The 25,343-nt window shown below is 43.8% G+C and overlaps 1 protein-coding gene across 2 annotated transcripts in view; it reads right to left on the bottom strand.

Moving 5' to 3' along the window:
* LOC139552195 (tenascin-like) overlaps positions 1 to 25,343 on the bottom strand; it is a 59,891-nt gene that overhangs the window by 21,563 nt on the left and 12,985 nt on the right. For both annotated transcript variants that reach the window (XM_071363662.1, XM_071363663.1), the window contains exons 2-10: positions 11,902 to 12,456; positions 9,092 to 11,056; positions 8,405 to 8,668; positions 7,968 to 8,083; positions 6,950 to 7,103; positions 5,669 to 5,938; positions 5,262 to 5,447; positions 4,953 to 5,042; positions 3,052 to 3,315 (exon numbers count right to left, since the gene is read on the bottom strand). In XM_071363662.1, the coding sequence (XP_071219763.1) occupies positions 3,052 to 3,315; positions 4,953 to 5,042; positions 5,262 to 5,447; positions 5,669 to 5,938; positions 6,950 to 7,103; positions 7,968 to 8,083; positions 8,405 to 8,668; positions 9,092 to 11,056; positions 11,902 to 12,385 (3,793 nt within the window). In that variant the 5' untranslated portion in view covers positions 12,386 to 12,456. The remainder of the gene's footprint in view (positions 1 to 3,051; positions 3,316 to 4,952; positions 5,043 to 5,261; positions 5,448 to 5,668; positions 5,939 to 6,949; positions 7,104 to 7,967; positions 8,084 to 8,404; positions 8,669 to 9,091; positions 11,057 to 11,901; positions 12,457 to 25,343) is intronic.

Here is a 25,343-nt window from a genome sequence, read left to right as displayed (position 1 = left end):
TATACAATGTATTGCAGGGATTAAACTGTGATGTGTTTCAGCAGAACTTTGTTAGTCAGTTTTGATGACACTGAACACATGAATACAAAGACAGGTGGATGAATCAGATGATGTATGAAATGAATACGGATGGGATGGGATGGAGAGAGCGAGAGATGACCGATGGCTATGGATGTCTATAGCAAAGAATCACTGCTATGTGTACCTGTATTGACATAAGCATAAAGAGGCAGAGACTGCTACCCCTCCAACTTCCCATACAATGTCCCAGGTGACAAGCCTTCTATTTTGGCCATCTTGGCACTTCCTGGTACCTTGGTCACATGAAATTGTGCCATCCCTGACAGAGCATTCACCTCCACCAAAAAGCTATCAACGGCTTCATCTGGGGTTGACCAGGCGGTCCCCTAGAATCTCCAGGCTGGAGCTGGAGCCCTCTGGTTCAGGTTCAGCCCCAGATAGGAGGTCCCCTGTGGAGAACAGAGATGGAGATGGAGGCCCCTCTGTGACCAGAGGAGCCAGGGGAAGGACTGTTGGATGAACAGCTCCTGTGTCAGGAGGCTGTGTCGCCTGAGCACTTTTGACATTCAGAGCGACTACATCAGGAGAGGTAGACTTGGGTGCTAAATCAAAGTACATCCAAAATGATTAAAAGTGTAACCTGTAACCTCTAGAAGGCAGAAGAAAAACAAAAAGAGTGGTTAACCTGTGTGAAGAAGATCTGGATAGAATAAATAACTGGTGGAGTAAAAGCTGAAACATAAATAGCCACACAAACACAATGATTGATTACAGTAACAAAAGGTTCATTACCTTTTGACTAACTTTCTCCTATTGAGGTTTGGAAGTGATAATTCTGCATTCATCACCATTTTCTCTCTATGGCACTGTGCAGGTTCATTTGTCAGTGACCATAAACATCCACATGCATCAGAGACGTACATTTACACTGAGCAGCTAATGCATTAATGACCCCTGAACGAGGGCCATTAATTTTTGAAGGTTCTGAGTAGTCCACCGTAGTGACAGTACCCAGTACACTTCAAACAGATGAAGAAGCCATGCACTGCCAAAGTTATCCTACGGCTTTGTCTGCGTTCCAATATCTATACATACAGTAAGCACTATCTAATATGCTAATGTCGATATTGGAACAGGACCCTGGTCAAACACCATAGGGTTCAATTTGAGAGTCTTGTTGCTGCAGGACCTCTACAGTTGGTTCAAGATGCAAAGTACACTATAACATTATTCTTCGCAAGTAATACCATGAACATCTGTGGATGAAAATGCAATGTGAATGGGGGCGCAAGCAATGACAGTGAGGTGGATGGATTTTTCAGAACTTGGCGTATACCTACAGAGCGCAAATGGTTGCTTTTAAAATTGCTAATGAAGGAGTAAATTGGTGTGCAAATGTAGTCTAATCAACTTTTCTGAATGACATGCTGATCTGCAGGGAAACAGTGGTTGTGACCACTGAAATAGCCATTCCGGGGAAGACGTGTTTTCTTAATGCATTATCTCTTCAGCTAAGGTGTCAACTTTTCTATTTTCACAAGGTGTTTTTAAACAACCCATACGTATTGATGCCCTGCAAATTACAGCATTTACAATCACGGTATGCATTGCTATATTTGCTATTACCAATTTTAGTAAGATCCTTCATCTGAATTTCTATGGAATAGAAATGGCATGGATTCCTCTTCATAGTTTGAAAGCAACACTCTCTGTTTTAGGAGTGCCATCCTCAGCATGCAAGAAGTGACTAGATGGAATGAAGCCAAATGGCCATTTTGTAAAGAATTGCCATGCGTACTGTCTGCTCTAATGCAGTTTAAAATTGCAATACCATCATGCAAAACATGAAAGGCTTGATTTTGAACTTCGCAACTCTTGCGAAGAGTTCAAATCTTTTTTTGTTATCCAGGTAGATTTAAAATGAGAGATCTTTCAACAACAAAGGGATATATATCATACTGAAAGCATGCAGCCCAAAAGAAAAGCACACAGTATACCTGTAACTGTGACTGCTTCAAGTGTCAAGGACCTTTGCTTCCTCCATAAAGCTTTACTCATAAAGCTTTACTCAATAATCAGTGGATTCCCTCAGGCCTCGAATTCTAGAACTGGTGGCATCTCCACAGAGATGGACCTCTTTTAATACCCATAATCCCAGATTGTCTCTACATTCTACAACATAACTATCATAGACAACATGTGCCTTCAGTTCCCACGAGAATTCAAATCCTTTGGACGTTACAACTGAGACCGTCAGATCTGCCAGCTCATACTCGAGCTCAACCCAATCCCTGAGATCTGTCGGTCTGGGTTTGTGGCGTCTAACGACACAAAGCTAATGATATTGTCCTCCGATCATATGACAGTGGTAAACTCAGGGACCGGGTTGGCTAAATAAAATGTTAAAGATGCCTCAACAGAAACAAAAATGCACAAATTCAGATAAGGGAGCTTTTAGAGGTTGTGTCTTACTGCACTGTTAACCTCAGTGTCTTACCGCACTGTTAACTTCTGTGTATTACTGCACTGTTAGCCTCAGTGTCTTACTGCACTGTTAGTCTCAGTGTCTTACTGCACTGTTAACCTCAGTGTCTTACTGCACTGTTACTGTTGACAGCAGTGCTATCCATTTCTGCCCCCCAGTTAAAGTAAGTTATAGCCTACATCTTCCGGACCGTTGCCCTAAGTAATTTTCCACATTCTTCTGTCAAATATTGGTATGTATCTGAGAAAGAGCTTGTGTTCTGACATATGTTTGGATTGGTGAAGTATTGCATCCCAAGCCAGAAGAGAAGACATCTTTCTTTATGTTTCTCTTAGGATTATAAAATGCAATTCAAAACTGTTAGTGGGTGCAACAGGATCCTTACATTTAGCACTCAGCATGTTGAATGTTTCCCACCTGATACAATGGTTTTATCCATGCCTGGAACAGAACTAAAACTATTTTCTTTACGGATCACCCACACATATTTGTGCCTTGCAATATGAAGGTGGAGTCAGTTGTAGAGATCCTGTTTGAACCCTCACCTGTAGATGCGGACAGGGTTACGGGTGTGCTCTTCTTTGAGCCCCTCTCAGCGACCAGGGTAATGGTGTACAGCATGCCGGGGGTCAGGTTGTTCAGGACGTAGGTGGTGGCAGTTCCAGGGACCTCCACCTCCTCCCTTCGACCGTCCCTGGAGATGTACACCAGCCTGTAGATGGTGATCTTGGCTCTGGGTGTCTTCCACACCAGGGTCATGCTTGTCTCTGTGGACTCGCTCACTTCCAAGTCCCTGGGCCCATCGAGATCTGTGGGGGAAAGTGGTCAAGTTTTCAATCAGCAATGATCAAGCCTTTAGTAAACTCATAGGATAGTAAAAGGCAGAACATAATTTTTGTGTTTCAAAAGTGGATAGTACAGTTCTTTCATATTTCATTCTCTTCTATCATATCTGCTCCATGTAGTCCTGAGGTTTTAACTTTCTTTTTACAAGTTTCTGTGCCAAACCACTTGGAAATATCAGAACCTTCAAAACCATAAATGTTTGCCTCATATTGCCTCACATTGTTGCCCAACTTTCACCACCTACATCCTGACCAACCTGACTAAACACATCCCTCTGCAACTGGATCCTGGACTTCCTGACTGGCCGCCCCCAGGTGGTAAGGGTAGGTTACAACACATCCGCCATGCTGGTCCTCAACACAGGAGCCCCTCAGGGGTGCGTGCTCAGTCCCCTCCTGTACTCCCTGTTCACTCATGACTGCACGACTAGGCATGACTCCAACACCATCATTAAGTTTGCCGATGAAGCAATAGTGGTAGTTCTGATCACCGACAACGACGAGACAGCCTATAGGGAGGAGGTCAGAGACCTGGCTGTGTGGTGCCAGGACAACAACCTCTCCCTCAACGTGATCAAGACAAAGGAGATGATTGTGGACTACAGGAAAAGGAGGACCGAGCACGCCCCCATTCTCATCGACGGGGCTGTAGTGGAGCAGGTTGAGAGCTTCAAGTTCCTTGGTGTTCACATCACCAACAAACTGATATGGTCCAATACACCAGTCGTGAAGAGGTCACGACAAAACTTATTCCCCCTCAAGAGACTGAAAAGATTTGGCATGTGTCTTCAGATCCTCAAACGGTTCTACAGCTGCACCATCAAGAGCATCCTGAATGGTTGCATCATTGCTTGGTATGACAACTGCTTGGCCTTCGACCACAAGGCACTACAGAGGGTAGTGCGTTCGGCCAAGTACATCACTGAGGCCAAGCTTCCTGCCATCCAGGATCGCTATACCAGGCGGTCTCAGAGGAAGGCCCTAAAAATTGTCAAAGACTCCAGCCACCCTAGTCATAGACGGTTCTGTCTGCTACCGCACTGCAAGCGGTTCCGGAGCTCCAAGTCTATGTCCAAGAAGCTTCTAAACAGCTTCTACCCCCAAGCCATAAGACTCCTGAACATCTAATCAAATGGCTACCGAGACTATTTGCATTGCCTCCACCCTCTTTTACGCCGCTGCTATTCTCTGTTATTATCTATGCGTAGTCGCTTTAATAACTCTACCTACATGTACATATTACTTCAATTACCTCGACTAACCGGTGCCCCCGCAAATTGACTCTGTACCGTTACCCCCTGTATATAGTCTCGCTATTGTTATTTTACTGCTACTCTTTAACTACTTGTTACTTTTATTTCTTATTCTTATTTTTTAAACTACATTGTTGGTTAGGGGCTTGTAAATAATAATTTCACTGTCAGGTCTACACCTGTTGCATTCGGCGCATGTGACTAATGTAATTTGATTTGATAATGATGTGTTTGCATTGAAAGTTGAATCTACAGCTGCAGAGTGTGTGTGGTCACTGTGGTGGTGGGTATTTGGACAGATGTTGAACAGTGGCTATCCTATGAGAATGTGTTGACGTATGCTCTCACCGGTGGCTGCGTTTGTAGTGGCAGGCAGGCTCTCCCTCTCGTTCTTCACTGCGGTCACACCAATCCCGTATTCTGTACCCGGTTTCATTCCTATAATTGGGGAGAACAAAGATGGATTTGACTACCTGATTACCTGATTAGTTTCAGTCCAGTAATCGAGAAGAACATAGGTGGATTTCAGTACCTGTTTTGATTGGCATTAAGAATAACAGTGTTGTGATTGTCTTAGCAAATCCTAATGTGCGAAAAACCCTTAATCCTTCTACTGACATAATTGCATGTTAAGATTTGGTCATGGTTGACCCTCACCAGTGATGGTGGCCTGAGTGTTGTCTCCTGACCCACGGGGGAACACCTCCTCGCCATGGGAACCCCCAGAGATGGGGCTGTACTTCACCCTGTAGCTGTCAACATCTGCCCGGCTGTTTCTCCACTCCAGTGTGACGCTGTCGTCTGTCTGGCCCAGGGGCTGCAGGTCCTTGGGGGCGTCCAGGTCTGTAACAATGCAAGAAGAAGAAAGGAGTATAATGAGGACTGTTTACAGTCAACCCTTGATAAATCCAAGCGTGTACTAAACCAGAGCATGCTGTTATCAGGAACACTTTAAAAAAGGGACTTGGAAGTGGAATTGGGACTGTAAAAATGTTGTTTAATCAAAGAGAGTTTACACTTATCAGGAGTGCACTTATCAGGATTGGATATAATCATGCCGTTACCTGTGGTGAATATCTCAGAGACTGGCTCACTGGTGGTGTCTCCCCTCCTGGAGATCAGGGACACCTGGTACTCAGTGTCTGGGCTGAGGCTGTCGATGCTGTACTGTTTGTCTGAGGTGGAAAGGTCCACGCTGGTCCTCTCTGTGGGCTGGGAGCTGGGGCCATAGGACACAGTGACACCGTCCACCTGGGCCACGGGCTGGAACCAGGTGACCAAGCCTGAGCAGTCCGTCACGTCACGCACCTCTACCTGTCTGGGGCCATCAATCCCTGGGGGAGAGAGACAAGGAGGATGACCGATCTGTGCATAGGCTGTTATGTTCTATTTGTTATGGACAATGATCCCATGCATTTTTAAGTGATCACTTAGGGCAAAAGACACAAGGACACATATTTTAAATACATTTAAAGACCGGTACAACATGTTATAATTATGGCATAACAAATGTCATTAAGTTTGGTTACTCTGACTGCTTGGTTGTGGTGTCACTGTTCTGTGTTCTGATAGGACCTTTGATAAGTTCCTGTATTTATTTTCACAGGAGAAATTGCTAAATTCTGTGCTGTGGTGACATCAGTGTGTGATATAGGCCATATAGGTTCATATAGCCTAAATCACCGACTCTATTATTCATTATTCCTGAAAACTGTGCTGATCTTAAGTCTGCAAATACATTATGCAGAAGTCAAAAGGAGAAGATATTTACAGGGTCCATCCATCATGGAAGAATTGTAAATTAAATGAATTTTCCATACACAAGGAGGTAGTTCATGCTAGAAAGAAATTCCTATTCCATAAATTAAGAGGAGAATTTGACCCTGATGTATGGAGTAACAGTGTGCAGGAACTGCTACGGTAAACCCCCGTCAAGAGTTTATGGCAGGGCTCCTTGAAAAATACAAAGACTCTATTGCAAAATGTTGGTTGGCCTGAAATTCAGCGTTTTTCATTCAAGCAAAAAGGCTTACATTTAACTGTGTAAAACAACAATGGGAGTTTAGCCACTTTTTCCATATAGACCTAATACTATGACTGAAAGTTAAATTGGTCTATTCAGTTGTTCCTCTGTCTGCTTGTGTGATTTGTGAGGTGGAAGGATTTTTCTTATCTAACCCATGGGATATGTGTAGTCGCCAGGATGAATGGGAGTAGCCTGGTCCAGATTCATTCATGTAAGGCATGACAATGTCAGAAGAGTTGAGTTCTCAGCTGGGACATGCAGATCTACACCAGGCTGGGAAAAAGCACATTACACACATTCAAATGTGGTGTAAGCTTACTGGTGGTAATGATTTTAGTAGACTGAGGTCCTCTGGTATTGTTCTTGATGATGCCCACTGAGACCTCGTACTCCTGACCAGGACCAAGCCCGGACTGCTCATACATAGTCTGGGAGGATGGAAGGGTTGTCAGGATCTTCCCATTCTCCTCTTTCTGAAAGGTCGAAGACATATACGGTTTTAAAACAACACTACTTCTGGAATCATACATAGCCTACTTACATACCCAACAGTCTGAGGTAAGCCACATCAATTTTTTCTTTGGATCAAGGAAATAAATCTTTCACACAGTTAATGTTGACTTAAACAATACCAATTATTACAATATTTCATTTTTTGCAGCGGAATCTTTTGTAAGTCTTTGATTGCTTCACATAAGAATGCTGCAAACAAAGCCCATTTGGCCCATGGTGATAGTGCTGATCATCGATTACAGGTCCTTCCATTTTATGTATGGGGACAATAAAGCTAAAGTGCACAGGAGAATGGGTTAAGGACAGTGAAAGGAATAAACACCACTGAGAATGTCCTGGCATCCCGAGACCTCCCTGAGGAGTATTAAAACGAGGTTACACAGCCCTTCGTAAAAATGTACTCGTGGACAATAAGAAGGGATTTATGGTTTATGGTTGCACAGACCTTTGCCATATTGCAGCTAAGCAGATTTGTGATTTGTTATTTTCCATGTACCGGTTCACATCAACATCATTGTGTAATGTGTAAAGTACAGCACACTTTGGTAGTGTGATGGCAATTTGTGGTTTGTTGTGTGTGTTAAATGTTTTCCTTTGTTATTCTGAGTTAGATGAATTGAAAGCTGAACTGACCTCAACCCTGATAGCTATTGCTACTTTGCTGGACACGATAACTAGCCAAGCATGCCAAGATCTCACTAAAAGAGCAGCTTGTGCAGATCTGCTGTCTTGTCCCTAAGGTTTAGGGAAATCCTAGGCAAGACCTAGCAGGGATCGCTTGCATAGAGATGGATAAATTGCCAGAGAGAGAAGGACAGACTCACCGTGTTACGGACATAGAGCTCCCAGGCATCAAAGGGAATGTCCAGCTGATCCCACAACACCTCTACTGAGGTGTCCCTCACCGATTTGAACTTCAAGCCATCTGGCTCTGGTAGATCTGACAGGACAGAGTGAGACAAAGGAATGTATTATGCCTGATGCCAAAATATTGTACGTCGAGACAGTGTGGGGTTTTAAACGTTGTGAAGCATCAATGAAATGTAGTTTATTTTTTATTTTTATCACCTATTCTAAAAGGAAAGCCTTGTGTTAATATTGTGCTGTGAAAGTTCATCCACTGTACCGGATAGCATTTTGATTATGGTTAATATGTGCTAATGGTCTTTTCCTGACAGTCCAAAGAGGACCGCATTCCCATGAACGCAGGCTGCTCAGCGAAGTCTTCAGATCTGAGCTCCATTAAGAAGGTCTGACCTACTTGTGGCCACCCTGGCACTGATTGGGATGCTCTTCTTGTTGCTGAGGATAGCATAGACGTTGATCAGGTACTCGATGCCAGGCTCCAGCTCACTGACTGTGGCAGCAGTCTTGTCTCCGGGCACTCTGAACTCCTGGTACAGACCCCCAGGACTAGTGGGCACATATGCAATCAGATACTCTGTCACCAGCATCTCGTTGTTCCAGGTCAGATCCACTGTCTCGGTGGTGACCTCTGTTACAGTCAGGTCCTTTGGAGGTGAAACTAGAGAGAGCGAGAAAGAAAGAAAAAGAGAGAGACAGGAAATAGTTTGACCTTTCTATTGTCTCAGACACTTGGTTTCCCATGCACTCATCCGCTACCAGTCCTCTACACAAAGAAAATGCATTCCCCAGACTTGCATCTGGCAGTGGTCTGGACTGCCAAAGATCTTTGAGACAGAAATACAGACTTAAGTGCACAGCTTTTGGAATCAGAGGAAATCACAATGGAACTTTTAATCCTTTTCTCAATCTCTTCCAATTTAAAAAAAATGGTTTTCATTATTTTGGGATTTGATTCAGTTTTGGATTTAATGTGTCATTCAACAAGCACATGGAAATATCAAACAGAACAATTACTGAAATGAACTGAACTCAATTATCCACACATAGTTAATTTTTCTTAGTTGAAAGAAACCGTTCTTACCTTCTGAGCAGTCTTCTCCGATGTATCCCTCATCACAGAGACATTGTCCATTCACACAGCGGCCCATGTCCTGGCAGTTGTTGAGGCAGCTCAGCTCTCCACAGTTGTCTCCCATGTATCGCTCCTCACACATGCACTTCCCATTAACACAGTGCCCCCTGTTGTTGCAGTTATCAGGGCAGGTGAGTTCAGAGCAGTCGACACCCGCATAGCCCTCCAGGCAGACACATTTGCCATCCACGCAGTATCCCCTGTCCAGGCAGTCATTGGGACAGTGCTTCTCAGTGCAGTCTTCCCCTGTAAAGCCCTCGTCGCAGACGCACTGCCCGTCAACGCAGCGTCCGCGGTTCAGGCAGTTGTTGGGACAGCTCAGCTCGCTGCAGTCCTCACCGGTGAAGCCAGCATAGCAGACACACCGGCCATCCACACAATCTCCACTGCCATAGCAGTCTGAGGGGCAGATCTTGATACTGCAGTCCTCACCACCGAACCCTTCATTGCACACACACTGTCCGTTGACACAGCGGCCCCGGTTGAGGCAGTTGTTGGGGCAGGAGAGCTCAGAACAGTCCTCTCCCTGGTAGCCTACATTGCAGACGCACTGCCCGTTGACACACTGTCCCCTGTTATGGCAGTTGTTGGGGCAAGCCAGCTGGCTACAATCCTCTCCTTGGTAGCCAGCATTGCAGATACACATGCCATTGAAGCAGACACCTCTATCGTTGCAGTCACTGGGGCAGGTGAGCTTAGAGCAGTCCTCTCCAGTGTAGCCAGCGCTGCAGACACACTGGCCGTCCACACAGAAACCATTTCCCAGGCAGTCGCTTGGGCAGGTTTTCTCCCCACAGTCCTCTCCGGTGAATCCTTCTTCGCAGTAGCAGGTTCCATTGACGCAGCGGCCGCGGTCGTAGCAGTCATTGGGGCAGATGAGTTCGGAGCAGTCGTATCCCGTCCAGGGCTCTTCACACACACACTCCCCGTCCACACACTTTCCATGGCCTAGGCAGTTGTTCAGGCAGTCTGTCTGAGAACAGTCCTCTCCAGTGTAACCCTTGGCACAGACACAGACCCCACCAATACATTGTCCGTTCCCACCACAGTCCACTTTGCAAACCTTGAGTGAACAGTCGTCCCTGCCAAAGCCCTCAAAGCAGACGCACTTCCCATCCACGCAGCGACCTTGGTCCTGGCAGTTGTTGGGGCAGGAGAGCTCAGAACAGTCCTCTCCCTGGTAGCCTACATTGCAGACGCACTGCCCGTTGACACACTGTCCCCTGTTATGGCAGTTGTTGGGGCAAGCCAGCTGGCTACAATCCTCTCCTTGGTAGCCAGCATTACAGATACACATTCCATTAAAGCAGACACCTCTATCGTTGCAGTCACTGGGGCAGGTGAGCTTAGAGCAGTCCTCTCCAGTGTAGCCAGTGCTGCAGACACACTGGCCGTCCACACAGAAACCATTTCCCAGGCAGTCGCTTGGGCAGGTTTTCTCCCCACAGTCCACCCCGGTGAATCCTTCTTCGCAGTAGCAGGTTCCATTGACGCAGCGGCCGCGGTCATAGCAGTCATTGGGGCAGATGAGTTCGGAGCAGTCGTATCCCGTCCAGGGCTCTTCACACACACACTCCCCGTCCACACACTTTCCATGGCCTAGGCAGTTGTTCAGGCAGTCTGTCTGAGAACAGTCCTCTCCAGTGTAACCCTTGGCACAGACACAGACCCCACCAATACATTGTCCGTTCCCACCACAGTCCACTTTGCAAACCTTGAGTGAACAGTCGTCCCTGCCAAAGCCCTCAAAGCAGACGCACTTCCCATCCACACAGCGACCTTGGTCCTGGCAGTTGTTGGGGCATTCAGACTCGGTGCAGTTGGGTCCCTTCCAGCCAGGCTCGCAAATGCAACCACAGGTGTCAGCTCTGTAGTTGCCATGGCCATTGCAATAAGGCTTAGTCCCCACCTCACCTAAAAGAGCAGAGTTTAGAGATTATAACCCTCTGAATCATAATCCCTATCTTCCCCCTTTTCACTAAGACATTTAATTTTAAAATATTGTAATCAAGTCAGGACTGTAATCATAGACAGGACACCCAATTATGTTCTGAATAACAACCTACAGTACTAATCCGTACAGAATATGTCTATGCCTCTATGGTCATTCCCTTTCTCTGTGGTGTAAAAGAGAAAGCACTGTTTAACCCAATCCCACATTCGATTCCATTGACGCTTCCTAGAGGTTGAGTAAAATAGATGTGCCTCTGAAGGAAGGAGAGGTGATGTGACAGAGTAGAGAATGACGGAGGACTCTAGTGGCAAAAAGTCCATTGTAGCATGGGCTGTGCCATTCAAGACATTCACCATTTTGAAGTAGTCAACTGGGTGGGACTTCCTATGGGATAAGGATAATTCCATCCAGGTCATCAGGAGGGATTAGCCAATTAATTATACTTGTGAGCAAACATTCCATAACTGCACGTGGCAGTAAATCAATAACACTGGCTTTATAACTGTTTAAACACACTCCAGGTGGCAGTATGCACCCTTTCAGTTTGTTTACCAACTCATAGAAGTAGGAGAAGAAGACCATGTACTACTTCAAAATGGTGATGGCATCAATGGCACTGCCCTTGTGCTCACAGGTGCCATAATGGGACAGATGACATAATGGGACAGATTCAGTAGTTTTCCTTAGTTTTGAGTCTTCTATCATTCTCTATAGGTGACATTCATACTAAGTATGCTAAACTAGGAGAGGGGATGAATGAGCCAATCAGAAGCTGGGGGTGGTTAGGTTGACATGTATACAGTACCTGTGACTGGCTGAACGCTGCAGCAGCCAGCGTCTCCACTAGCGCATTGATCTCTCAGCGTGGACACCTCTCCCTCCAGCATCTCCAATCTGCTCAGGAGGTCCTTCAGATCCGGGAGCCCATCAGTGCATGCACACTCCTGCTGAGGAATGTTAATGCGGTGAGTGAAAACTATCTGGTTCTGCCCATCCAGGGTATGTTCGGTGGTGCGGAGGCCTGAAGGTGGAGCTGCGTCCTGGGGCTTGAGGCTGGTGCTTCCTAGGGCATCCAGGTCCACTGAGCATAGTGAGCCGGAAGGGACGTTGATGTTGTAGACGTGGTTGAAGACCACTGGTTGGTCAGCGCTGGTCAGGGTCACATTGTTTCCGCCAGGGGTGGTCAAGGTCGCCCGTTTATGTCTAAGTAATTTTCTCACCAGCCCAGCCTGGCATAGGTTGAGAAGGAGAGTCAGGAAGACACACCCTAAAAAGCTTTTAGTACCCATTTTTGTCTATCTCAACTGGACTCCTCAGACAAGCTTGGAAGTGTGGCCAAATCTGGATAAGTGTAGGGGCCCTGGAAGGTAAACAAAAAGACATTGAGTCAAAGACAGCCTCAGTAATGCACGTGGATAACTACATTTTCACACAGTCACTCTGGGGAGACGTCCATGACTGTAAAATTTGCAAAGGCAGTCAATAACCTGTGCACTCTGTGAATTACAAGATGGCAAAATAGGTCAACAAACCTAGTCAACAAAACGTTATAACTTCAAGCGTTCAGACTAACGCCTAACCCTCAGTATATTTTCCCGCCCAGAAAAGTGACCATACACTTACTGTGAGCCACAGTAAGCCATTGAAAGTCTGTGAATTTGTACCTAACCCCTAATATACTATACATACTGAAGGTTGCTTTTGCATCACGGGACGTCTTTGGAGAATTTATGAAAAATGGAGTGTCAGCTGGATGTTAAACGATTGTGATTAACCTACCCATAGCACTCAGGGTAATTGCGGCTGGTAATTGACTTCACAGCACAAACTGAGCTCCATGTAGCCATTAGCCCTTGAAAGAGTGTCCTACAAAGCACCATTTCCTTCCATCAACAATTATATATATATTTCAATATATATACACTTGGCCTATGTTTTTGGCCCTCTGAACCCCTGCTAAGTGTGTTCCTGTGCAATATATTTTGTGTGCAGTCCGTTATGGCCACACTGCCCCACAGAGATTTGAACCTGCTTTTTCTCACAAAACAGTTCAAGACAAGATAATATGTTTAACATATGCAGATATATATATTGTTATTACTAGTATGGCCTCACCCTACCTGAGCCCTAAAATAACTTTCCCCCCTGCTGAGCCAAAGACCCTGACCGTTTCTAGTTTTATGTTGCACCTCTGTACCCATCAAAGATTAATATGTAGCAGGCATTTTCACAGCAAACAGCTAAATATACAGTGAGCTTCAAAATTATTGGAACAGTGACACATTTTCCATAGTTTTGGCTCTGGACTGAAGCACTTTGGATTTGAAATTATACAATGACTAGGAGGTTAAAGTACAGGGTATTTTTATTCATATTGGGTGAACCGTTTACAAATGACAGCACTTTTTGTACATAGTCCCCCCATTTCAGGGGACCAAAAGTATTGGGATAAATACACTTACAGTGCCTTTGGGAAAGTATTCAGATCCCTTGACTTTGTCCACATTTTGTTACGTTACAGCCCTATTCTAAAATGTATTACATAAAAAAAAATCCTCATCAATCTACACACAATATCCCATAATAACAAAGCAAAAACAGGTTTTTAGGATTTTTTGCAAATGTACTCAAAATAAAAACTGAAATGCCTTATTTATATAAGTATTCAGACCCGTTGTTATAAGACTCATAATTGAGCTCAAATGCATCCTGTTTCCATTGATCATCCTTGAGATGTTTCTCAAACTTGATTGAAGTCCACCTGTGGTAAATTCAATTGATTGGACATGATTTGGAAAGGCACAGACCTGTCAATATGAGATCCCACAGTTGACAGTGCATGTCAGAGCAAAAACCAAGCCATGAGGTCGAAGGAATTGTCCATAGAGCTCCGAGACAGGATTGTGTCGAGGCACAAATCTGGGGAAGGGTACAAAAAAATGTCTGCAGCATTGAAGGTCCCCAAGAATACAGTGGCCTCCATCATTCTTAAATGGAAGAAGTTTGGAACCACCAAGACTCTTCCTAGAGCTGGCCACCGGGCCAAACTGAACAATCTGGGGAGAAGGGCCTTGGTCAGGGAGGTGACCAAGAACCCGATGGTCACTCTGACAGAGTTCCAGAATGACTCTGAAGGACAACCATCTCTGCAGCACTTCACCAATCAGGCCTTTATGGTAGATTGGCCAGATGGAAGCCACTCCTCAGTAAAAGGCACATGACAGCCCGCTTGGAGTTTGCCAAAAGGCACCGAAAGACTCTCAGACCATGAGAAACAAGATATTCTGGTTTGATGAAACCAAGATTGAACACTTTGGCCTGAATGCCAAGCTTCACGTCGGGAGGAAACCTGGCACCATCCCTACGGTGAAGCATGGTGGTGGCAGCAGCATGATGTGCAGGTGTTTTTCAGTGGCAGGGACTGGGAGACTAGTCAGGCTTGAGGCAAAGATGAGCGGAGCAAAGTACAAAGAGATCCTTGATGAAAACCTGCTCCAGACCGCTCAGGACCTCATCTTCCAACAGGATAACGACCCTAAGCACACAGCCAAGACAATGCAGGAGTGGCTTCGGGACAAGTCTCTGAATGTCCTTGAGTGGCCCAGCCAAAGCCAGGACTTGAACCCAATAGTTTTGAAAATAGTTGTGCAGCAACTCTCCCCATCCAACCTGACAGAGCTTGAGAGGATCTGCAGAGAAGAATGGGAGAAACTCCCAAATACAGGTGTACAAAGTTTGTAGCGTCATACCCAAGAAGACTTGAGGCTGTAATCGCTGCCAAAGCTGCTTCAACAAAGTATTGAGTAAAAGATCTGTATACTTATGTAAATGTGATATTTCAGTTTGACATTTTTAATACATTTGCAAAAATTTCAAATAACTATTTTTTTCCTTGTCATTATTGGGTATTGTGTGTAGATTGATGAGGGGAAAAAACTAGTTAATCTATTTTAGAATAAGTCTGTAATGCAACAAAATGTGGAGAAAGGTCAAGGGGTCTGAATACTTTACGAATGCACTGTATCTGTCTATTAAAGTAGTAAAAAGTTAAGGATTTAGTCCAATATTCATAGCACGCAATGACTACATCAAGCTTGTGACAAACTTCTTGGAAGGATTTGCTGTTTGTTTTGTGTTACAGATGATTTTGTGCCAATAGAAATTAATAGTAAATAATGTATTGTGTCATTTTGGATTCACTTTTGTTGGAGAATAACAAATAATAGAATATGTTTCTAAACACTTCTGCATTAATGTGGATGTTACCATGATTATGAATAACCCTTAATGAGTCGTGAATAATTATTAAGTGACAAATATCATACCCCAAGACATGCTAACCTCTCTCCATTACAATAACAGGGGAGGTTAACGTTTTGGGGGGGTATGATATTTGTGAGTCTGTGACTTTCTCACTCGTCATTATTTGACATCAGACAAGACAGGACATAACTGACGTGGGATCGTAAATCCCTTACCCGTTTTTGTCTTTGAATGACCTGTCACAGCACTCAAAGATGCTCCCTGCTTATTTTACTCCTGTTCCTCTGACACCAAGATAATTCTAGAGTGTTGATAACAGGTTTGGATGAAACATTTCCCTCCACACTGTACACTACATGTTGAAGTCTAACCAGCTGTTTCATGCATTAAATCGATAACTCATGAATAATGCATACCCACACACAACCCACACACAACTTGAGAAATGCATGTGTAACCGAACTTGCATTAATCATGCATTGGGAAGACAGCCAAAGACTGCCAGAAGTGGAGATCCTTTGTTGCTGGCCTATCCACCAGCTGCCGGGATGGGTATGAGTGAATGAGTGGTGCATTGGGAGCTATAAGCAACAGTTTGTTTCTTGTACACATATCCCATCTTAGGATTCAGCCAAAACTCAACATTTCCACCGGCCACTTCAGATCACTCTGATGACTTCATGTAAGAGCCCTGTAATTTGTGGGAGACTGATTGGACCACATCGTGGAAGAGGTCAGGGATGACTCTGAGTTTGGGGTTTCCAATAGTTTGATGGGTGGGTGTGAGAGGAGACACTAATGTAGCAAGACCCTGGTTGATCCATTGAATGTATGTGAAACCACAGATCTGGTAGGATTAATAATACCCAGCCCTACTTCCTAATTCACAATAGACTGCAAATTCTGCAGGTGACATGGAGAGTTACACTCTCCCCCACTGATTTCCACTTTAACATAATAAACCATACTTGGCAACAACAGGTTAAGTTACAGCCCACATGTTTTCACAACTTTCCTGATCTAAGACAGGTTAATGTTTTATGTACTATAAAAATCTCTCAGATGAAGCAGAAGAGGCCTGACTAATCAATCAATATTATAGTGGCTATCAAATCCCTACAGGTTTGAAAAGAATTGAAAAGAAAATATCCCTTGCAACTGCGTATCCCATCAGTGATACGTAGCACAGTAGACCCTGCAAAGTTGACACCTCAAACGGCAAGGGAACGAAGGTTCACACAGAGTGGAAAGGTGGCGTGCCAGTCCCATAGAGATGAGCCAACTAATGTAAGCTTACTATACACTCCCTCTTTCAGCTCTTTTGAGAAAGACCATTCCAGAGCATCTCTTTTGCTACTCTCTGGTTTCAGTGGAAATAAAGTTTAGCAGGCCCATGGTCCAGTCAGCAGTCCACGTGTAATGGCTATTCCATTTCTCCTTTTCCATTTCTACCTTACCTGCATCTCCATTTCTTTCATCTCACTGTCTTACTATGTCTTGAGTTACAGTGGTCATTTCTCCACACTCCAACTCATTGGAGGACTCATTGTATTTTGGGTGATGTTAGTAGTGGATGTCCTGTATACTATTTTAGAATAGCGTTTAGTATACGCACATCACAAATTGACCCCATAGTTTACTAGTCTCATTTACCCAATTTTTAGGTAAATCCTTCACCACTTTAGTTGACCCAGAGATTGTGAAACCAATGACCTCTGCTTCAATATGGAGTCTGTGTTGGTCAGTTCCCAACTCCAACATGCAGTTAGGGGCCATCTATTAGGGGCTTGTGATTACAATGACCCCTATTATTCCCTGGAGACAGGGATATTCTTCCATCTAAGACTCGTGATGTATAGCCTTGGTGGATGATGAGTGGCCCACATATACAGTGGGGAGAACAAGTATTTGATACACTGCCGATTTTGCAGGTTTTCCTATTTACAAAGCATGTAGAGGTCTGTAATTTTTATCATAGGTACACTTCAACTGTGAGAGACGGAATCTAAAACAAAAATCCAGAAAATCACATTGTATGATTTTTAAGCAATTCATTTGCATTTTATTGCATGACATAAGTATTTGATCACCTACCAACCAGTAAGAATTCCGGCTCTCACAGGCCTGTTCGTTTTTCTTTAAGAAGCCCTCCTGTTCTCCACTCATTACCTGTATTAACTGCACCTGTTTGAACTACCTGTATAAAAGACACCTGTCCACACACTCAATCAAACAGACTCCAACCTCTCCACAATGGCCAAGACCAGAGAGCTGTGTAAGGACATCAGGGTTAAAATTGTAGACCTGCAAAAGGCTGGGATGGGCTACAGGACAATAGGCAAGCAGCTTGGTGAGAAGGCAACAACTGTTGGCGCAATTATTAGAAAATGGAAGAAGTTCAAGAAGACGGTCAATCACCCTCGGTCTGGGACTCCATGCAAGATCTCACCTCGTGGGGCATCAATGATCATGAGGAAGGTGAGGGATCAGCCCAGAACTACACGGCAGGACCTGGTCAATGACCTGAAGAGAGCTGGGACCACAGTCTCAAAGAAAACCATTAGTAACACACTACGCCGTCATCGATTAAAATCCTGCAGCGCACGCAAGGTCCCCCTGCTCAAGCCAGCGCATGTCCAGGCCCGTCTGAAGTTTGCCAATGACCATCTGGATGATCCAGAGGAGGAATGGGAGAAGGTCATGTGGTCTGATGAGACAAAAATAGAGCTTTTTGGTCTAAACTCCACTCGCCGTGTTTGGAGGAAGAAGAAGGATGAGTACAACCCCAAGAACACCATCCCAACTGTGAAGCATGGAGGTGGAAACATCATTCTTTGGGGATGCTTTTCTGCAAAGGGGACAGGACGACTGCACCGTATTGAGGGGAGGATGGATGGGGCCATGTATCGCGAGATCTTGGCCAACAACCTCCTTCCCTCAGTAAGAGCATTGAAGATGGGTTGTGGCTGGGTCTTCCAGCATGACAATGACCCGAAACACACAGCCAGGACAACTAAGGAGTGGCTCCGTAAGAAGCATCTCAAGGTCCTGGAGTGGCCTAGCCAGTCTCCAGACCTGAACCCAATAGATAATCTTTGGAGGGAGCTGAAAGTCCATATTGCCCAGCGACAGCCCCGAAACCTGAAGGATCTGGAGAAGGTCTGTATGGAGGAGTGGGCCAAAATCCCTGCTGCAGTGTGTGCAAACCTGGTCAAGAACTACAGGAAACGTATGATCTCTGTAATTGCAAACAAAGGTTTCTGTACCAAATATTAAGTTCTGCTTTTCTGATGTATCAAATACTTATGTCATGCAATAAAATGCTAATTAATTACTTAAAAATCATACAATGTGATTTTCTGGATTTTTGTATTAGATTCTGTCTCTCATAGTTGAAGTGTACCTATGATAAAAATTACAGACCTCTACATGCTTTGTAAGTAGGAAAACCTGCAAAATCGGCAGTGTATCAAATACTTGTTCTCCCCACTGTATATAGTTTCCTAGTTTGTACGTCCTAAATACCCAGAAATCCCAGAGCTTAGCAACTGATAGCTGGAGTGTTACCTATCTTGGTTGCTTTTCTAGAAAGGGTTAGGAGCCTGTGTTGGATGACCTCTTCCCTGGTGAGGGTGATAATGGTGGAAAGGGTAGTAATAATGAAATGGGGAAGTGCCCATTAGCTGCTTGCTTTCCATCAGGTACTCATTTACTCCCTGAGAGACATTTGTCTCCTTCTTTTCCTCCCTTGTTCATGAGAGATGACCTCCATTTTACCATCGTGCCTTCTGCAACTCCCAAAGGACTGGAGGATCCGCAACATCTAACATCTCTCTTTCTCTCTCCCTCATCTTGTCCCTCCCATTGACGTCCTCAGTCTGCCTTCCCTTTGCTTTTAAAGCACAGGTATAAAATCCAGCTTGAGTTTCATTTTCTGTCTCACATCTGGTGGGAGGCTAGATAAAGGTGGGTCAGGGTTTGGGTCGTAAAGGGTAAATACAATTATAATAATATAATAAAGGGAGAAATAGGCTTGCAACCTGTTTCTGATGTTTCTCCAATAGACTTTATGGAGAAGAGTGACAGTCAACACGTCTCTAGTCATAGGATAAAATAAGTAGTTACAGGTTTTGAATCAACCAAAAATATATTTTCTATTTGGTTCCTGACAGCATGTCTCATCAAAATTAAACCATTGGTTTCATATTATAGGATTTGATTCATTAGTAGAGTGGGGTTTCCCTGTGTTTGTGTATGAAATCGAGAGCAGCGGAGAGGTTTTCCCTGTCCTTGGTCCTAATCTCTTGGAAATTATGGGAGGATGTTCAAAGCAGTAAATATTCAAGGTATTTGTGTGTGTGTTTGTGTGTGTGTGCGTGCATTTGTGCATCAGTGTGTGTAGGTGTGTGTGTAGGTGTGTGTATGTCGTGTGTGAGTGTGAGTGTATGTCATGTGTGAGTGTATGTCATGTGTGCACATGTGTGTCTTGGGGTTGAAAGTGTTTGCAGACATAAACATGTAATGGATTCCATTTCTACCTTCTAGGAAAGAATCTCAGTGGAAGGCTTGAAGTTAACTTCAAGAGTTGGTCAGAAATGTTACTGATATTCACAGCCACTAAAAAAACTTGAACAAACTATAATATTAGAGTTTTATCATTTGGACATGGGACACCTAGCCGCGATAAAGGACACATATAATTCAGTTCAGAATGGGGTTGATCAAGGACATCCCGTTTCACAATGGGACTTTGGGAGACATTTGTTGAGAAGAAAAAAAGAAAAGAAATCAGTGTTTTCTTTCAACTATAATCCAGAATTACTTTAGCTTTATTACACTTCCCCCGTCCTGGCATGGTCAGGGAACTTTCCCACATGGAAAACGGGGACGAGGAATCTTGGCGCTAGATTCGGGACATCTGTTTTGTCTAGCTCAAGACCAAGGCATTGATGGATGAGCCAAATGTCCAGACCGGGGCAGCCTTTATGTGTAAGAGGAACTTTCTCTGCAGGTCCAGAGGGGAATACTACGAATATAGCTAGATGGACCCATGATTTTCTGAAATTAGCTAGCTTCATTTAGCTTTACATTCCAGCTCAGGATACATCCATGTTACCAAGGTGGATAGATTGATTGTGCACCTGCCGCTTATTCAAGCCTGCTCGACCGAGGCTTATAACTGCACGTTCATGTTTCACGTGTCTAGTCGAATGCCGAACTCTTCATTGAGACAATGCTGAAACATCAATCGATGGGCGAGTCAGTGCTACGTTTTCATTTGTGCCTGTAAAGGGGACCGCCCTGGTCAGTGAAGAGGCAATAATGCAGAGCTGATTTTCTTGTCCAGGGTGAAGCTTTTATTTGCAAGTGGAGATAATAGCTGGTGACTGTACAATATATATCTAAAAAAAAGACAAACAGCATGATGAACATAAGGACACACTTAACTTAATCAACTAGAACACTCAAAAGAAATCCCTTTTAAACTGGCAACATACCAACCTTACCCTGTCTCTGTCTCCCAAACATTGGGAAAGCAAGGTTTAAATACTCTACCCATGATGCCTCTGACCAATGAGAAGACAACATAACAAAATGATCAATTAACATTGAAAAGGGAATAATAACAATACACACATGTTCATAAACATACAGTTGAAGTCGGAAGTTTACATACACTTAGGTTGGAGACTTTAAAACTCGTTTTTCAACCACGCCACAAATGTCTTGTTTACAAAATATAGTTTTGGCAAGTCAGTTAGGACATCTACTTTGTGCATGACACAAGTTATTTTTCCAACGATTTTTTACAGACAGATTATTTCACTTATAATTCACTGTATCACAATTCCAGTGGGTCAGAAGTTTACATACACTAAGTTGACTGTGCCTTTAAACAGCTTGGAAAATTCCAAATTATGTCATGGCTTTAGAAGCTTCTGGTAGGCTAATTGACATCGTTTGAGTCAATTGGAGGTGTACTTGTGGATGTATTTCAAGGCCTACCTTCACACTCAGTGCCTCTTTGCTTGACATCATGGGAAAATCAAAAGAAATCAGCCAAGACCTTAGAAAACATTTTTTAGACCTCCACAAGTCTGGTTCATCCTTGGGAGTAATTTCCAAACGCCTGAAGGTACCACGTTCATCTGTACAAACAACAGTACGCAAGTATAAACACCATGGGACCACACTGCCATCATACCACTCAGGAAGGAGACGCGTTCTGTCTCCTAGAGATGAACGTACTTTGGTGCGAAAAGTGCAAATCAATCTCAGAACAACAGCAAAGGACCTTGTGAAGATGCTGGAGTTAACAGGTACAAAAGTATCTATATCCACAGTAAAACGAGTCCTATATCAACATAACCTTAAAGGCCGCTCAGCAAGGAAGAAGCCACTGCTCCAAAACCGCCATAAAAAGGCCAGACTACGATTTGCAACTGCACATGGAGACAAAGATCATACTTTTTGGAGAAATGTCCTCTGGTCTGATGAAACAAAATAATAACTGTTTGACTATAATGACCATCGTTACGTTTGGAGGAAAAAGGGGGTCGCTTGCAAGCCGAAGAACACCATCCCAACCGTGAAGCACGGGGGTGGCAGCATCATGTTGTGGGGGTGCTTTGCTGCAGGAAGGACTGGTGCACTTTACAAAATAGGAAGGTAGGAAGGTGTTCCTAATTTTTTGTACACTAAGTGTATACTTTAGCTTATCCACTACACTCAAAAAACTAAGCTCTCAAGCGCACCCACTGTTTAACTATCTAACGTCCGACCAGGAAGCAAGACAGACCCCTCTTTAATTATGGAGGATAAACAAGGAAAACATTTGCATTTCTTTAGATTTGCCTTCACGCTTTTTTTTCTTCTATTATAAAAAAAAAAAAAATCTTACATTTTTTTAAATATATTATAATTTTTTTGTAATTATTTAATTGAATATACAAAACATACAATATACTTGCAGGTAAGCTGCTCAACAACTACACCACACCAGTCATCCAACAGACTCCCATTCAGAGCGACACACAGAAGCATCCAGGGTCAATGCCCTGCTCAAGGGCACGTTGACAGATCTCCCACCAGGCCAAAAAAACGGGGACCCGAACCTTCCAAGATCCCCCCACAGTTCCCCAATAGCTGTCCCTCAACCATCCGAGACCTCTCCCATAGTCCCCCCCCCCCCCCCGAAGAAAAATAGATTTAAAAAATCAAATTAATTCCATTCCCCAGCCCCAAGAACCCCCCAATGCACCAACAACCAAGAAAATGAACTAAAGAGAAAAAAGTAAAAGACAAACGAAAACAGCAAACAACAAAGAAAAACAAACAAACAAAGGACATCAAGGACAACTAAAATCGTAACAGCAATGCCAACTGTATATGTTTGAGTGCATGTCTGGCACTATTACGTGCGTGTGTCTGTGTATGTGTGTATTTGAATGAGTGTGTGTGTATATGCATGTGTACAAACACCTGCATGGCATCAGCCTCAGGCAAACCGGCATTAGCTGTAAAAACACTGCACCTCAGTGTCACTTACTTTTTATTATGTTTTAGTGACTTTATTTTTTAACTTTTATCTTTGACCATGATTCTAACTCCACTCCCACTTGTCTCCAATTCCACATCCCAACCCTCAGCTTCCCTCAACCCATCCCACCTATCTCTGCTGGCCACCCTCTTCGGAATTCTACGCAACATATATCTTTCAACTATGCTGTGATGTTTAACGTACAATTTCAATCTATCCAATCGAATAGAATCCACAGATTGTGAGTTGAAGATAAATACTTTTACTAAGAGTGTTAGTATATTAGTAATTGACTGATCCGGTCTCTCTAGGGTCAATTTTAGATCAATGCTATGCATTTTCAGCCATCCTGAACCTGAGACCAGAAACAGGCTACCTGAGGGCAACACCAAAATAAATGGTCTATTGATTCTGTATCCTCACAACAAAATATGCAGAGCTTCGATGATTTTATGCCCCAAATATTCAACATTTTGTTAGTGGCAAGAATTCTATATAGTAATTTCAGCTGAAAAGCACGAAGTCTTGAATCTTGCGTCGTTTTATATATCAACTCATACACCCTTCATGTTTTAATTGTTAAACATATGCCCTGTGTAACAAAACCTCTCGTGAAATACATGAACATAAAGAGTTACATTAACGGAAGACTCACAGCAAAAGGTTTTTGCGCCAAACCCCATGCGTCAAATACATGTCTCCTCTCGTTTACAGGTGAACAACAATCATTACTGGAGGACATCGCCTTACACACGTAATATACAATAAATACATACAGTACCTTCAGAAAGTATTCATGCCCCTTGACTTATTCTACATTTTGTTGTTAAACCTGAATTCAAAATGGATTAAATAGTGTTTTTCTTTCTCACCCATAATGACAAAATTAAAACAGGTTTTAAGAAAATGTATTAAATGAATTACAGAAATAACTAATTTACATCCCTGAGTCAATATATTAGAATGTTTCTTTAATGAGTCTGATTTGAAGGACATATTGCTTTCTCGAGGCCAGGCCCAAATCCCTGTCTTTCGCATGAAGAAAAGACGGAGAAAACTGGGGCGGAGGTCGGAGTGCCTTGTGAGAAACCACCACTACCATCAGTACTATTGGCCGAAGTGCAATCATTAAATAAACTGGATGATCTACGATTGACTATCCTACCAACGGGACATTAAAAACTGTAATATCTTATTATTCACCGAGTCGTGGCTGAACGACGACACGGATAATATGGAGCTGGCTGGGTTTTCCATCCATCGGCAGGGCAGAGCAGCTACGTCTGTCAAGGCGAGGGGCGGAGGTGTGTCTATTTGTCAATAACAGCTGGTGCGCGATCTTTAATATTAAAGAAGTCTTGAGGTATTGCTCCTCTGAGGTAGAGTACCTGATGATAAGCTGTAGATCACGCTATCTACCAAGAGAGTTCTCATCTATATTATTCATAGCCGTCTATTTACCACCACAAACCGATGCTGGCACTAAGACCGCACTCAACGAGCTGTTTAAGGCCATAAGCAAACAAGAAAATGCTCATCCAGAAGCGGCGCTCCTAGTGGCCGGGGACTATAATGCAGGGCATCTAAATCTGTTTTACCTAATTTCTACCAGCATGTCACATGTGCAACCAGAGGGAAAAAAACTCTAGACCACCTTTACTCCACTCACAGACACTCGTACAAAGCTCTCCCTCGCCCTCCATTTGGCAAATCTGACCATAACTCTATCCTCCAGCTTCCTGCCTACAAGCAATAACTGAATAATTACCAGTGACTTGGTCAATACAAAAGTGGTTGGATAACGTGCATGCTACGCTGCAGGACTGTTTTGCTAGCACAGACTGGAATATGTTCAAGCTTTCATCCAATGGCATTGAGGAGTATATTACCTCAGTCACAGGCTTCATCAATAAGTACATCAACAACGATGTCGGCACAGTGACCCTATGTACATATCCCAACCAGAAGCCATGGATTACAGGCAACATCCGCACCAAGCGAAAGGCTAAAGCTGCCGCTTTCAAGGAGCAGGACACTAATTCGGACGCTTATAAGAAATTACGCTATACCATCAAACAGGCAAAGCGTCGATACAGTATTAAGATTGAATCATACTACACTGGCTCCGATGCTCGTTGAATGTGGCAGGTCTTGCAAACTATTACGGACTACAAAGGGAAACCCAGCCGCGCGCTGCCCAGTAATGCGAGCTTACCAGACGAACTAAATGCCTTTGATGCTCGCTGCGAGGCAAGCAACACTGAAGCAACTGTTCGGGACGACTGTGATCACGCTCTCCGTAGCCCATATGAGCAAGACCTTTAAACAGGTCAACATTCACAAAACCGAGGGGCCAGACGGATTACCAGGATGTGTGGGCGGACCAACTGGCAAGTGTCTTCACTGACATTTTTCAACCTCTTCCTGTCTGAGACTGTAATATC

This window comes from Salvelinus alpinus, chromosome 24 (assembly GCF_045679555.1).
Source record: "Salvelinus alpinus chromosome 24, SLU_Salpinus.1, whole genome shotgun sequence".
Taxonomy (NCBI): Eukaryota; Metazoa; Chordata; class Actinopteri; order Salmoniformes; family Salmonidae; genus Salvelinus; species Salvelinus alpinus.
Note: the sequence above shows the minus strand (reverse complement) of the source record. Positions and strands in the feature narration are given on the sequence as shown.